The sequence below is a fragment of the Lissotriton helveticus genome, chromosome 5_1 (genome assembly GCF_964261635.1).
Source record: "Lissotriton helveticus chromosome 5_1, aLisHel1.1, whole genome shotgun sequence".
Lineage (NCBI taxonomy): Eukaryota > Metazoa > Chordata > Amphibia > Caudata > Salamandridae > Lissotriton > Lissotriton helveticus.
The window spans coordinates 36,836,105-36,850,827 of NC_136065.1; the positions used below are offsets into that span (position 1 = coordinate 36,836,105).

Sequence of the window (14,723 nt, forward strand, 5' to 3'; positions counted from 1 at the left end):
CTCTCTCTCTCTCTCCCCCGCTGCTGGCAGTCTCTTCACCCCGCACCTCTCTCTCCCCCCCCCCCCCCCCCCCCGCTGCTGGCAGTCTCTTCACCCCGCACCTCTCTCTCCCCCCCCCCCCCGCTGCTGGCAGTCTCTTCACCCCGCACCCCTCTCTCTCTCTCTCTCTCTCTCTCTCCCCCGCTGCTGGCAGTCTCTTCACCCCGCACCTCTCTCTCCCCCCCCCCCCCCCCCCCCCGCTGCTGGCAGTCTCTTCACCCCGCACCTCTCTCTCTCTCTCTCTCTCTCTCTCTCTCTCTCCCCCGCTGCTGGCAGTCTCTTCACCCCGCACCTCTCTCTCTCTCTCTCTCCCCCGCTGCTCTCTTCACCCCCGCACTGTCACCGGCAGGACCCGCAGCGCCCCCGCATTCCCCCCTCCCTGGTTGAGATAGGGACTGAAGAGGGGCCGCAGGGTGGGGGGGAAGCGGGCCCCCGAGTAGGTGAAGAGCAGAGACCCGTCATCCACATTGTAAAAGGAGAGCCGGCCCGCCTCATAGTCCAGGAAGAGACCCACAGCCCTGGGGGGCACCCGGGGGGCCAGGAGGGTGGAGGGGCCAGCGAGGGCTTTGTATTCACCATCTCTGAGCCACACTGTCCAGTATCCACGCTCAGGCGCTAGTGTGATATTCCCCTTCCTGCTCGCAGCCTCGTCACTCACCCCCAGGGTCCAGCCCGTCTTGTCCCCCACCGCCACCTCCCAGTAATGCCTCCCGGAGCTCAGCCGCTCTCGCCCCAGGACATTAATGACAGGACTGAATCTCTGGGGCGTGTCCGGCAGATCCTGGGCTCTGCCTCCGTTCCTCACGCTCCTTCCGTCCTCGGATGGGATGAGGCTCCGATGAGCGGTGTCCGGGTCCAGGGTCACGGCAGCTGCAGGAGAGAGAGAAGCAGAGGTCAGAGGTCAGCTCATGGCATGGCTCCGAGTCCTAGTGTATCCTGGGGGCAGTGGGGGCACCCCCGGCTCTCGGGTCTTTTAAACAGACCGACCGGTAAGTATCACCTCCTGCTGGGCTCCCACAGGGGTCAATCTCTTTATGTGACCCTCATCTCTACATGCATTAGATGTCCCTGGCACCACAAGTGTGTATTCAGAGCAGGCCCCTCAGCTACATCCTTGTATTTTAAAATGAAGAGTTTTACCAGTGTCTGTTTTGTAAAATTCCAAAACGTTATTTCTATTCTGAACTAAGGAATCCCACACGGTGAAAGGAAATTCGTAGAAGTCACAGACTGTGTGAAAACAGCGATTCCAGTTTCAAAACCCGAAATCCAAATACTGTGCTCGTTGATGTGAGCGTCACGAGTGCGTATCAGATTCCAATCACAAGCATCTCACCCGAGAGGTTACCCCCCCCCCCCATCAAGAACCCCAGTCTCCACAGCAGTCACACACCCTGAAGGATGAGAGGCAGAGTCCACACACCCTGGAGGATGAGAAGCAGAGTCCACACACTCTGAAGGATGAGAGGCAGAGTCCACACACTCTGAAGGATGAGAGGCAGAGTCCACACACCCTGAAGGATGAGAGGCAGAGTCCACACACCCTGAAGGATGAGAGGCAGAGTCCACACACCCTGAAGGATGAGAGGCAGAGTCCACACACCCTGCAGGATGAGAGGCGGAGTCCACACACCCTGAAGGATGAGAGGCAGAGTCCACACACCCTGAAGGATGAGAGGCAGAGTCCACACACCCTGCAGGATGAGAGGCGGAGTCCACACACCCTGAAGGATGAGGGGCGGAGTCCCCACACCCTGCAGGATGAGAGGCAGAGTCCACACACCATGAAGAAAGAGAGGCAGAGTCCACACACCGTGAAGGATGAGAGGCAGAGTCCACACACTCTGAAGGATGAGAGGCGGAGTCCACACACCCTGAAGGATGAGAGGCGGAGTCCACACACCCTGAAGGATGAGAGGCAGAGTCCACACACCCTGGAGGATGAGAGGCAGAGTCCACACACCCTGGAGGATGAGAGACAGAGTCCACACACCCTGGAGGATGAGAGGCAGAGTCCACACACCCTGAAGGATGAGAGGCAGAGTCCACACACCATGAAGGATGAGAGGCAGAGTCCACACACCCTGAGTTTCTTTAGCACCCACTCTGTAATTCCCCTGTAACCTATATACAAGTGTGTACAAATTATATACTTAACAATATTATCCTCTGAAGAGTTGTGCAGACGTTTCCTTAAGGGAACACTACTACCTAACTCTGCTGCTGCGGTGGGTTAAAGCCTGCTCGGTGGCTGTACCTTCTTCTATCATTTGTTCCACCCCCTTGAGCCTCTAAGGGGTGATGTAAACACAGATACATCTTTGGTGAAACAATTAAGTCGATAAAGGAAAACACTTTTAAGGGTGATGGCGATAGAGAGTGTGGCGCACTGATGACCGGAAAAGATTATCCGGCTCTCTCCGGTTTACGGTGATCTAAGGCAGGGCTTTAAATGGGCCAGTGCTTTAAATGGGTCAGTTCTTCCATAAACCATGGAGCGGAGGGGAGTGCTCTTCTGGGAAAGAGGGTTTTCACTGGAGCTAGTTTGCCTCAAGCTCTCGCCAACCATTCCGTATGTGCAATAGTCCCTTCCTCCGGCCCCACAAACCTTTGGTCTGTGGGTGACTTAAGGAGAGTCTGAAAAGCATTACCATCCACTTTGTTCCAAGCTCTGACCACTACCTGCCTCTTGATCTGTGCTCCTCTTGTGCACTGGTCCCTAAAAGAAATCTTAAATAGAACAGCAGCACGGTCTGTCCAAACAAGAGGGTGTTCCCCAGTGAAGCGGAGAACCGGGTGTTTCGTAAAATCCTATCCAGGGAATGTCCCGCCACATGAGTTGGGCCAGGCACATGTTGCTGGAGGTCTACCCTCTTCATCGTATCCATGAGGATCACTGTGTCCAGTTCAGAAGGAAGCTCGAGATAATAATGGAAATCCCAGAGGATAGTGAAAGCATCTTTACAGATGCTATCTTCCAGCAGATTACTAATAGATGTATTAAAGGTATTCCTGGCTCCTGGTGGTCTATAAAGTAAGATACCATTAAAGGTGTGATGGTGTGATAGGGTAAGATTAAAAGATAGAGCTTCACAGGCTGAGCTAGGGTAGATGCCTGCCAGTCCGCCCACTTTCCTTTGAGGCCTATTCAGGGTATGGCATAAAAACCCGGTAGGAGTGGCTTTCACCAGGTCTGGCCCTGGTGCTTCGTCAGTCCAGGTTTCCGTAATGAAGGCCAGTTGTATTTCCCTATTTTCGAGTAGCCTAGCACAGTCAATGCTGTGCTTGACCAGTGATCTTGCATTCAGCTGGATGCAGTTAAAAGCCAGCATTGTATGCCTCGCTTACACTCCACTGGCGTCCTTCTTATGCTTGATGGCTTGGTAGTGAACCTTTGGAAGGGTCACGTTGCAATGCGGACAGGTCATTGAAAACGATGCAGGCTTAACGTTAAAATGAAGGCACATACATTCCGAAACCTTTAACCTCCATGTTTAAATCTATTAACGTTATGGACTATTTAATGGTTTTGTCTGGTGAAGTCCTTGCAGGGTTCCTGGCGCTGAGTGCTGGCAGAGTGTGGACGGGCGTAGATGGGCTTGCATTTGGTGCACCGGCGTGTGCCCGCTGCGCGCACGCGCCAGCCTCGCTACTTATAGCGTGCTAGTAGCCATAAAGCACTTCAACACCTCGTCAGGGTTAGTAAGCGCTACATAAATACAATTGCAGTTTCACCAGACACCAGTGCTAGGCACAAAGAACACCAGTCTCCACAAACAGTCCACAGCCTCTGAATATTGGTAGCCACATTCCACATACTGTGAAGCTCTGGTACAGGAACAAGGCATTCACAACACCTTCCATTCTACTCTATAGATGAGCACCACATCCCACCAGACACCAGTGCCAGACACAAAGAACACCAGTCTCCACAAACAGTCCACAGCCTCTGAATATTGGTAGCCACATTCCACATACTGTGAAGCTCTGGTACAGGAACAAAGCATTCACAAAACCTTCCATTCTACTCTATAGATGAGCATCACATCCCACCAGACACCAGTGCCAGACACAAAGAACAACAGTCTCCACACAGTTCACAGTGTCTGAATGATGAGAGGCAGATTCCACACACAGTGAGAGTCTGGTACAGGAACAAGACCTTCCATTCTGCTCTGTAAATGAGCATAACAGTCCAACTGACAGCAGTGCTAGGCATAAAGGACAACAGCCTACACACAATCCACAGTGTCTGAATGATGAGAGGCAGATTCCACACACAGTGAGAGTCTGGTACAAAAACAAGGCATTGATAACACCTTGAATTTCATCTTACTCTACAGCGAACACCACATCCTACCAGACGTCTTGAGGTGCCCAGCACTGGTGAGTTCTTAGTCTTGTAATACCCTGATGTCACTGAAAGGTTTGATCGGTTGAAGTATTTTCCACACAAGGGAAAGTATTATACACTTTCACAACCCACAGTTCACCAAGCACCAGAAAGGTTTCTTCAGCACGTCCGGCCCATGTGGACTTTAGTGCATTGCATTGTCAGTCATAAAAACACTTTAAAATACAAGTATCATTGTAGGGCACCAAAACTGCTACCAGAAAGAAGCAAGCGTAAAGGGTAAAGAAAGAAGATGAAGTATGCGGGGGCAGTAGAAGAAGGTGTGCAGCTGCACGCATTCCAGAGTCCAAACATAAACCTTGGGTTTACCACATTTTAACTATTCACCCAAAAATGTATTGGGTCTCTTATAACACTGAAATTCTTTGAAGATAACACATACACCATTGAGAATGTATAATAAAGGAATGATTTCCATATTGGATGCTATCACATTGTTTTGAATGGATTCAACATCTAAGCTTTAAAAACTTAAATTTGTATAAAAACTTGGTGCTCCATTACGATGGCGGGCAGGCAAAGTCCGCCCGCCACCGCAACAGCAAAAGGGACCGCCCACAATAGGTGCGGCGTGTGAGAAGTTGGCCTGGTATGTAATGCTCACTAGTTCTAGTGATCACCTTGTACCATGCCAAGCAACCCTTATGGTGCAGGTTGTAAAGTCAACCTTATAGACAAGCTATCCTAGGGGTAGCATGGACTAAGCAGTCTTAGGCTAAACTCTGTAAAGGCATGTGAAGCAAGCTGTTTTACCATACACAATCCCCTCGAAAACCAAATGAAAGGACACCACACAGATATATATTGAAAATATATATAGATTTATTTCTAGAAATAACCCTGATACTCTTTATGAGCACAGAAGCAAATGCGTTAAAACAAAACGCAGTTTAAATATACAAAAGTTGCACGAATATGGATGAGCCCTAGGGGCCACCTAAACCATATACTAAAATAGTGGTATAAGAACCACTATGGGGAAAGTGAAGAGGCCTAGGGCCTGGGGAATCGCTGGAGCTGTTCGGGACTAACAGTGATGAAGTCGGGAAAGGCCCGCGGGACTCGGGTGCAGTGCGGAAAGTGCAGGCATTACCAATGCAATGTCAATGGTGCGTAAAAGTTACAAAGTTAGTTATTAAGGAACCTTCCGAGTGACCTAGAAGGATGAAACTTTAGACACAGACACTAGAAGTGTGTACCAGTGTGGGAACACAGTCGGAGCTGAGTTATCTCACCCACAGGAAGCGGGTGCACAGGGTCGAAGTAGTGCCGGGTTTCGTCACGCAGGTCGATAGTGCTTGGAGCTGAAGATGCTGCAGGCGGCTCGATGTGAAGAGTTCCGGTGGATCCAAGGGTGGATCTGAAGAGGTGAAGACCTGAAAGCAGAGGGGACAATGTTCAAAGTCACTAGCCAGTGACTACCGTGGAACCAGGAAGGAACCAGGCAATGTCGGGTGCAAACAGGCGATGTCGTGAAGATTGTCTCTGCAGCCACGTGGATACGAAGAGGTCAAGGACGTCCAGGCGTTGGTCACAAGCTGTCCCACAAAGGCTCTCGCTGATGGGGGTGTCAGCAACTTGATTAAAGCAAACAGGCCTTGGCTAAAGCAAGCCACGCAGGAAGTGATTCAAGCTTCTCACTCGGACCAGCAAGGTCAGAGCGGGTGCTCCTTTTTAGGGGAGCAAGGGCGAGTCTGGAGCAACCAGACCAGTGGTGTAGTTTGTCGTTTTCGTCGCCAAGATGGCCGCTAGCCACGTGGCAAGTGTCCGGGATGGCGCATCGAGTGGCACAGTGCAAAAGGGCCCCACGCAGATTGTGGAGATGCTGGGGGGCTGATCTTCGGTGCAAGGGCTGCTCGAGGTTGGGGCTTCTCAAACCCCAAAGCACAGCATCGAGGGTGCCTCGGGTGCTGCGCAGTCAGCTTCTCGGGGGTCTTTCAAGAGGTCCGGTCCCACGTCTCTCGGTGCCTCCACGGGTCCCTTCTTTGCAGGGACTGTGGATCCGGCTGTGAGATGTCTGGGAGTCTGGGTCTTGTCAGGCTCTGGGCTCGGGCTCCGGTGGGAGGCGGCGGCAAAGCAGATGTCGAGTTGCTGGATGGTGCCTGTGTTCACAGGGTGGCCACTCCTAGGCCACAAGGGAGATGCTCTTCAGTCTTCTGTGCAGCAGAATGTCGAAGTCCAGTCGTCTTCTTAGTTTCAAGTTGATTCAGAATGATCTGAAGTCTCAGGACACAGCTTCCACTCTTATTCCAATTCTGGGGGCCGGATCACCTACTAGGTCCCTCCTCTGGGTGGAACCAGGAAGGGGAGTGGTTACACCCCCTTTCCTTTGTCCAGTTTCGCGCCAGGACTGGGGCAGGAAAGCCCCAACACCGGTTTGAACTGGCCTATGCACAGGGACACCTTGTGTGCCCCAGGCATGTCTGATTCTATTCAGCCCTGTCCTACCCAATACACAAAATCCTGTCTGGGGTGGTGCTAGCACCTCCCAAGGCAGGAAACCCTTTGTCCTAGCTGCCCTCGCTGGAAGGACTCCCAGCAACAGGAGGTCAGACTTGTGTCTGTGGTGGCAGCATCCATTTAGTGATGCTGAGGCTCTGTTTAACTTTAACCGGGGTTCAGGTTAGGTACATGTAGTGTCCCTCTAGAAGGGTGGAATGCTACCCCGTCGCCAGAACTGGCGAGTGGGTAGTATTCTAATTCGTATGACACCTTGCTCGACATGTTTTGATAAAGCCAAACCCAAGATAGCATTTAACCGCGAGGATTATAATGCACTTAAGAGTATATGGTATGGCAGTATCATGAAACAGCTAAAGGACATGGTTCCGAAAGCTGCAGACAGGCTCAGCTCATGCCAGAGCACCATCTCACATATTTCCAAGCACTCTGCCTCCAGGATTGATGAGGCCTTCCATAGGAGTGGCTGATAGGAACATATGTGTCCATTTTAGGTTAGGTATAGGCATACTACACCTAAGTAAGGGGTGGTTACACCGACTTACCCCAGCTGAGTGATCAGCCAGTTGTGTCAAATATGGAGGCCAGGGGTGGCACAATACGTGCTGAAGCCCCTGGTAGGCCTTGGAAGCACCTATGCCCTGGGTACCTGGGTACACTGTTACAGGGGCCAATAAGGTGAACCAGTTCCAATTTCGTTATGCACCTAAAGTGCATGGGTTACAATTTAGAGAGAGAACAGCAGGCTGTGGGTCTGATTAGCAGGCCCATAGCCACATTAAGTCATAAACCAGTGAAGCAAAAAGCAAAAATTTGGGGTGACCATAGGATAGCAGACACTTCTGTGGTTCTGGGGGTTCTGCACCTGTGTTTTAAATGTCATGATTCTGTTATGAATTTGGTATCAGAGAACCGCAAATGATGAATGCGTTATTCATGAGTATTTTCATCATGTTACACCAATGGATTCACTGTACATTTGAAGGTTTTGTATTGAACACTTGGGTTTCATCTTGTAAATAGCAGCCATGTTATTCGTTGCCCTTACAGTAGGCTCTCCCCATGGCAGAGCAAGCATTTAAAGGACATAACCTTAGCATGGGTTTGTGCTGACTTCTGCATGACCTGACGACAGCTGACCCTGTTGCTTGAGGCTAACCTCCCAAGCCAGTTCCTTGTTCAGCAGCTGGCGCAATAAAGTTCAAAGAGCAGGACATGTTCGATCTTTTATGGCACTGTTCCCACCGCTCCTATCTCCGTCCCATCTGTTGCTGGCTTTCCTTTAAGACTTGTTTATCGATCTAGTTGAAGGTTTTATGGTGGGTTTGTCCGGCCTGATTGAACAGGAAACCAAGCATGTGTGCGATCCTTTTTTTAGCCTGGACTTATCTTGAAAGTGATGCTTTGTGTGCACGTCCTGGGAGTGACTAATAATAATAAGGAATGTGTGTGCCTAGAGCACAATTTTCTGTATAAAAGGCCTGTGCGAGGCCATGCAGGCAGACTCCCTCATTCAGTTGCTTTAAGAGTGGCTGGGCGACGGAGCCTCACAATTAATAATAATAAAGATGTCTTTTCATATTTCAGATTCTGTGTTGATTTCTTTGCCACTTTTGAATGGACTACTTATTGGTAAGACCCCTGAGAAGGAGTATTGTAAATATTTGGTTTCTTCAGTTGGCGCCCAACGTGGGGCCTCATCATGAAGTGATTACCTGGAGGAGAGATTTTTCAGAGAACAGAATTCTGCTGGGGAAGGCAAGACAGAAATCTACTAAAGAGGTACTCTGTGCACGGAGGTTCTGGGGGATTCTCTGTCTTAGCGGCCCAGTATATTTTTGATTTTTCTGACTTAAAACTCTCCAAAAGATGTCACTCCTGACTGAGCAACCCTTTTTGGCGTAAGTTTTTTAAAGAGACTGTTAGTGCAGTTAGAAATTGGCAGTTAGAATTTGGAGAACTATTTGTTTGCTACAGCTTTGATAAGTATTTGTGGGCCGCTCCCAGTTAGCTTTGTGGTTCCGTTTTAGGAACATTTGTTTCAAATTTGTGAACTTGGCATCTGTTTGACATTTGCTTTGTACTTTGAAACTTGGCCTTTGTTGAAACTTGGTTGTTTAATTTAAGTGGGTTGCTCCCAGTCCTTAGTAGTTCTTTGTTTGGTTCTTTGTATTATTTGAAGATTGCAATATTCAATAACCGAGGGTTTGCATATTTGCAAATGTATCGATGGAGATAACCCCTTGAAGTTTGATGCTGGATTAGTGAGCTATAAGATGCCTGATCTTAGCAAATTTGGAGCTTTGTATTGGCCAACTTTGTATACGCTTGAATTAGCCGGTTTATCTAAATAGGTTAGGTTTACAAACATATTTCTTCCTTGGTGATTTTGTATCCCCAGAGAACTAAAATATGTCATAATACATAACAAGGATCCTTTGCTCTGTGTAATTTTATGAATGGATATGCAGAACGATTTTTGGTGTTCTGCCAGCTGCAGCTAGTGAATTGAGTGTATTTTTTGGTTTTTACACTGTTGAGCAGTGTTTCTTGTGAATATGACTTACAGCTACGTATAGTCCGGACTGTCCTGTTTTCGTCCTGAGTGTTGATTTGTGGGTTTCAATGTGTGTTTGAATGCGTGGTTAAAATGTGTGTTTACATGTCTATTTTGTTTGTGAGTTTTGTTGTACATTGCGACGGCGCGATTTACAAGAAATGGTTAGAGGGCGCTGTATTGTGTTTCCTAAATGTTTTCAACACTTTCTGTTTATGTCTGAAATGAGCTCAATGTGTGTGGTTCACATTTAATGGATATAAATAAGGCCCCAGCCAAAAACGAAATTACATGTTTTTGCAGAAATAAATACATTTACAGCGTTTTCACTTAAATGCACTGTATTAAATGTTCACAGGCAAAACGTTTTTAGCTGCAGTATATTTGCATAGGAATGTTTCTTCAGCCAGCATTTTTTTGTAGTTAAACACGGGTGGAATTTTGCATGACGGCCCTTTTACATGACAGAGGCCCTAAAAGTGACGCAGAATGTGACGCTTTTTAAATTAGGCATATGCGCTCAGGTTTGTGAGTTAATGCATCTCAATAAGAGGCAAGGGATGTAGCGGGCTCTTATATGTAAAACAATCACAAACAGAAATAATTGGGTTTTATTAGAAGACAAAAATTATTAAATATGGAAAAATAATTAATAAAAATTAGTGCTACCAAAATCGTTTTTTAATATTTATAAAGCTTAGCACTCATACTATGACCTCTTAGCATTAAAATGTGATTTACGTTATGTTGCATCACTAAAATGACAAGAATTCATGTGTATAAATTCGCTTGCCATAGGCGCAAGCAAGCTCATTTTTATAACGTATAAATTATTATTTTAACATACCTAACTCATGGATTATGTAATAGACTTTCTAGTAATTCATATTCTGCAAAAAGATTGTAGGATGCTCATTTTTTAATGCCCAAAATAAGAAAGTCGATTTTGAGTACATTCACTGTTTAAACTGCAGGAAGAGGTGTGGCGCCGCGGCCAGGGCGACTGACGCTGGAATCTGGGGACCACGGTTCGATCCCCGGCTCCGGCGGCAGGTTAGCCCAGCACCATGTGACTCTGGGCAATAGCTTGCTTAATCTTCCCGATGGCCCCCAGCGCCTAGAGACCCTTACGGGTGATTGTGCGCTTTACAAATGTGGACTTTTTTTTTTTGCTTTCCTTAAAGTGTCTCAGCCTTAAGCAAATGCATGCATTTAGGTTTTGATATAAGGTTGTGCTTTCTTGTGATTCAGTGGGTTAATGTGCCATTACACAGGCTTGTTTTAATATAAGGATTGGAGGTTCTATCTTCAAGCTAGGCCTACGGAAAGTTTGCTTATTTAACACTGATGAAGTGTGTGCCATAGGATTGCAACAAGTAATTACTCCAAAAAAAAAAAACTGGTCTGTGTGTCTTTAGCTTTTGAGACAAATTGACAGTGAATGTAGTCTAATAATATGGGAATAGTGATAATTTTAGCGCCTAAAAAGAGAAATTATTTTTTTAAATAGCTTGAATTATTGCAGATTAGATCCAGCCTACTGGCTTTGTCAGCTCCACTGTGGCAGAGGCCGGGGGCTGGGAGAATTTGCAACAGCTGGCTCAGGCACTCGCTGAGATGTTCTCTTTTAAGTGTTTCCCCATAAATTATGGAGAAGGCCCCTCGTGTGTTGCCATTTACAGCCTCTTAATTAGGCCTTTGTTTCCGAGGAATGCAGAATGACCTCTCTGAACGGCTGCTAAGGGTGAGGTTTCTGGTTTCACCGTGGTAACATGAAGGACCTTGATTTAAACGGGGAGATGAAAAGGGGTTTCTTTACACATCGTGTTAAATGCTTGGCAGGACTGCTACATTGTGTTTCCACGTTAAGGAAAATAATGTTTGCTAACTGTGTTTATTTTACAGAAAACGAAATGATGCATCCAGTCTTAGATAAAAATAACATGCAGCCTTTTTCACACAATTTTGAAGGTTATAGGCCTAGTTAAAGAAATTGCTCATTAAAAATAACATGCATATGGAGTATCAGTGTAACAATTTCTTTTAGAACGATAAGAATAAGGTGGTTTTATGTTGAGAAGTCACGGTTAAGTGATGTAAAATATTTTTGTGTCTCTTCCAATGTGTTTTTTGGTGTTGTGTATTTTTCTGCTTTTTGCCAACAGATTGTTTATGGATTGTTCTTAAGAGGAGAAGACACGTGAGTTTGGCTAATTGACAAAAGATGTGTTTTTGCGTCATTTCTTTAACAGCAAGAAATGTACATGTTTCTGTTTGAGGTATTTACAGCTGTCATAACATATTATATTTGACAATGGACCTACAACTGCGTTGTGCTCAATGTCAAACGGTGGGAGTTTGGACCTGACAATTTAGACAGGCCCAAATATTGGGTTTTTGGCTGCAGGTTTAAAGGGCATAAAATACACATGCCATGGTGCTGCATTTTTGTATGTTTTGTTTATGTTGTTACCATCATAAGTTCTCCTGTGTTCTGAAGAGGTCCGTATGACGATATGTACCGCTACACAATTATTGGATGAATTTGGAATAATGATACATTTCACAGATATGGTTTGTATACTGTGAGGAATAATGGCAGCACTTTTACCAGTGCATGCCTACCTTTGGCTATACATTTGGCTGTATTAAAAAAAAAAGAACTAAACAAATATAACAGGTTCAAAGTGTATCACCTGATGTTACGTACTGCACATTCCCTTAAAGGAATAGGCAGCCCTAAATTGTTATGTATCCTTGATTGGACCTAAGGATAGAATTATAGATCTGTGACTCACGGTGACCTAATTTTTATATTGCGTTATTTAATCATGTTTTGTTTCCCAAATAGCATATGGCTTTGTCCCTTGAAAGGAAGCCAGGTTTCATTTTTCCTCTCCCTGAAGAGAGAACAGGAACATAGAATTAGAATTTGTGTAACTTTGGTCTTTTGTGTATTCCCCGTTCTCTTGGTGCTGTGTTACATGCCTGAGGCACCCAAGCAAACTCTTGTTCTTCCTATAGATTTTTCTTTTGTTGTTCCGCCCCTGACCAATGTCGCATTATGCTTAGTTATTAGGCATTTTAGTTGTGTCCTAATTCCATTTCCCCTTTTCCCATATTCCTTTCACCAGTCAGCCCATTTATTATTATGGGTGTATTGTTTATGTGCACACTTCTAGACTGTAGTTATGTATTAGGGACCCCCCATGTTATGTAAAATGTTTTTTTTTTCAGACTGACTGTCAAGGTAGTGATAGGCTGGTTCCAATGTCTATTTTTAATTTTTCAGCTCTCTTGTGTTCCTGCTGCTTTAATTTTTCGGTGGGATTAGAAATACCAAGACTTTCTAGTGTTTGTTCTTTGTCTTCACATTTGATCATTAGCCTTTTGTATTGCATAGTGCACTTAATGCACATTTTTAAGGGACTTTTCTTCATGTCCTTGATAATATGAATGATGTTATTTTTCTATTCGAGATGTTCTAGATAAGGAATTTAGGAACACCTAGGCTTAGTCATTGAGGGAACATATGTATTTACCCCATTAGATAATGCCACTGTGTGAGGAAATTCATTTTGATAGAATTCCTGTGTAGCTATAGATGACAGAGAATGATGAAAAGAACATAACTGAAGATTCTAAAGATACTGTTTTGCCCTTTGCCTTTGCTCTTGTATTTTATGCTCATGGCACATTGTCACTCCCTTGCAGATTGCAGGTCCCCTGCTTGCCAGTCCTTTTGTTAAAACACATGAACTATTTTTTGTGCTCGATTTGAAGGAAACTAACAATTGTGTTACATATCCTACATCACTAGGGTCCTGCTGGATCTTCCAGAGTCAAAGGAAGAGTGATTCCCTGCAGACCTGTGATCAACACTAAGCTCACACCCCATCAGTGACCGCTCTAAGATGAACAGATTTCCTGGCTCTACACTTCTTGCAAACAAGGAAGTCGCGAAGCTGGACAACGATCATCAGCGCAACATCAGTGATACCTCCACAGCAAGGCATTTGATTTGCGAAAGGCGTTGCAGAAGAAAGGAGGAGCTGATTCGTTTATTTGTTGTTTGGGCTCTGTACCTGTTATGTGCTGGAAAACCTCTGTCAGTGTACATTCCCTTGAGCCCTTGGCCCGAGTTTTGGCCACATTCACACTTCTTGCTTTGCACCAGTGGAAAGGCAGTGCACCCGAGCATCCACGTTTGGAAAAAGGCATTGCATTCTGATGCCCAGGAGAGAGCAGCTTGAGCGTCCTCTGACACTAAATGATGAGTGTTGGAGTTTGAAAGTGCTGCTGATTTGCTGAAGGAGTTTTCTTAACAGTGCTTGGATCTGCACTAGATGCTTTGTGCCCCTGATTAATGAAGAGCGCATCATTTGTAGTGTCTGCCACAAAGAAGAGACACTGGTGCATTGTTTTTAGACATTGAGACTTTCGAGTGAGCTGTGAGTGTTTTCCCCGGACGGCACTCCAACTAAACAGTATTGTCTCCTCATGAAAGGCCTGATTTGAAGAGGCCCAACGCGAAGAAAACACTGGAAGTGGATTTGATGGACTTTGGGTATTTTCTGTGAGCTTGTATAGACTTGAAGTTTGGAAACTAATTTTTGCTGCTTTGCTGGCATTGTTTTAAAGTACTATTCTGTTTAGTAAAAGCAGAATAAAGTCCACTCTCTGTGGAAGAGTATTCCCTTCTCATCTGAGAGCATTGATCAGGAACACCATTGTTTCACTTAAAAGTATAATGAATTACTGAAATGCATAGGAAGCTATATAAAACGTTATTAGAAAATTCTAGGATTTGCTTTCTGCTTAGGATTGTGCAAGTATTTCACATTTGACTTTTTGTTGTTCTTTTTCTCTTGCTGAATTATATTATGGTTTTTTGTTAAATTTTTGATTGGTTACCATTTGCCAGTTGCAGGGTCACGTAGGAGTACCAACGGTTCAGTTTGTGACCTGAGTAGTGGCAGTAGGCCTGCAGGACCTGCAGTGTCCCTATGACCTGCTAATAATCATAGCTGAAGTACTCTACCAAGATTGCGTGAGCGACATTAGAAAATGGAGATTGTATTGAGGAATGACGATAAAAAGCAAGAGATGAAAAAACAGACATTATAGAATATTGTTCTCTAAGTGCGGTATAGCTCTATCTATTTTAATACTTTTATGTATTTTATTGGCTACTATATTTTGGTTTGTTTCCTCCTACACAATTGACGTCTGCACCAACTTCCCAACGTACTC

The 14,723-nt window shown here is 45.7% G+C and overlaps 1 protein-coding gene across 1 annotated transcript in view; it reads right to left on the reverse strand.

Annotated features, from left to right (window-relative positions):
• Positions 1–331: 331 nt before the first annotated feature.
• Positions 332–14,723, reverse strand: part of LOC144754108 (E3 ubiquitin-protein ligase TRIM39-like) — a 416,694-nt gene continuing 402,302 nt past the window's right edge. Inside the window, exon 8 of the mRNA XM_078641673.1 lies at positions 332–909. Within this exon, the coding sequence (XP_078497799.1) occupies positions 365–909 (545 nt within the window). The 3' untranslated portion in view covers positions 332–364. The remainder of the gene's footprint in view (positions 910–14,723) is intronic.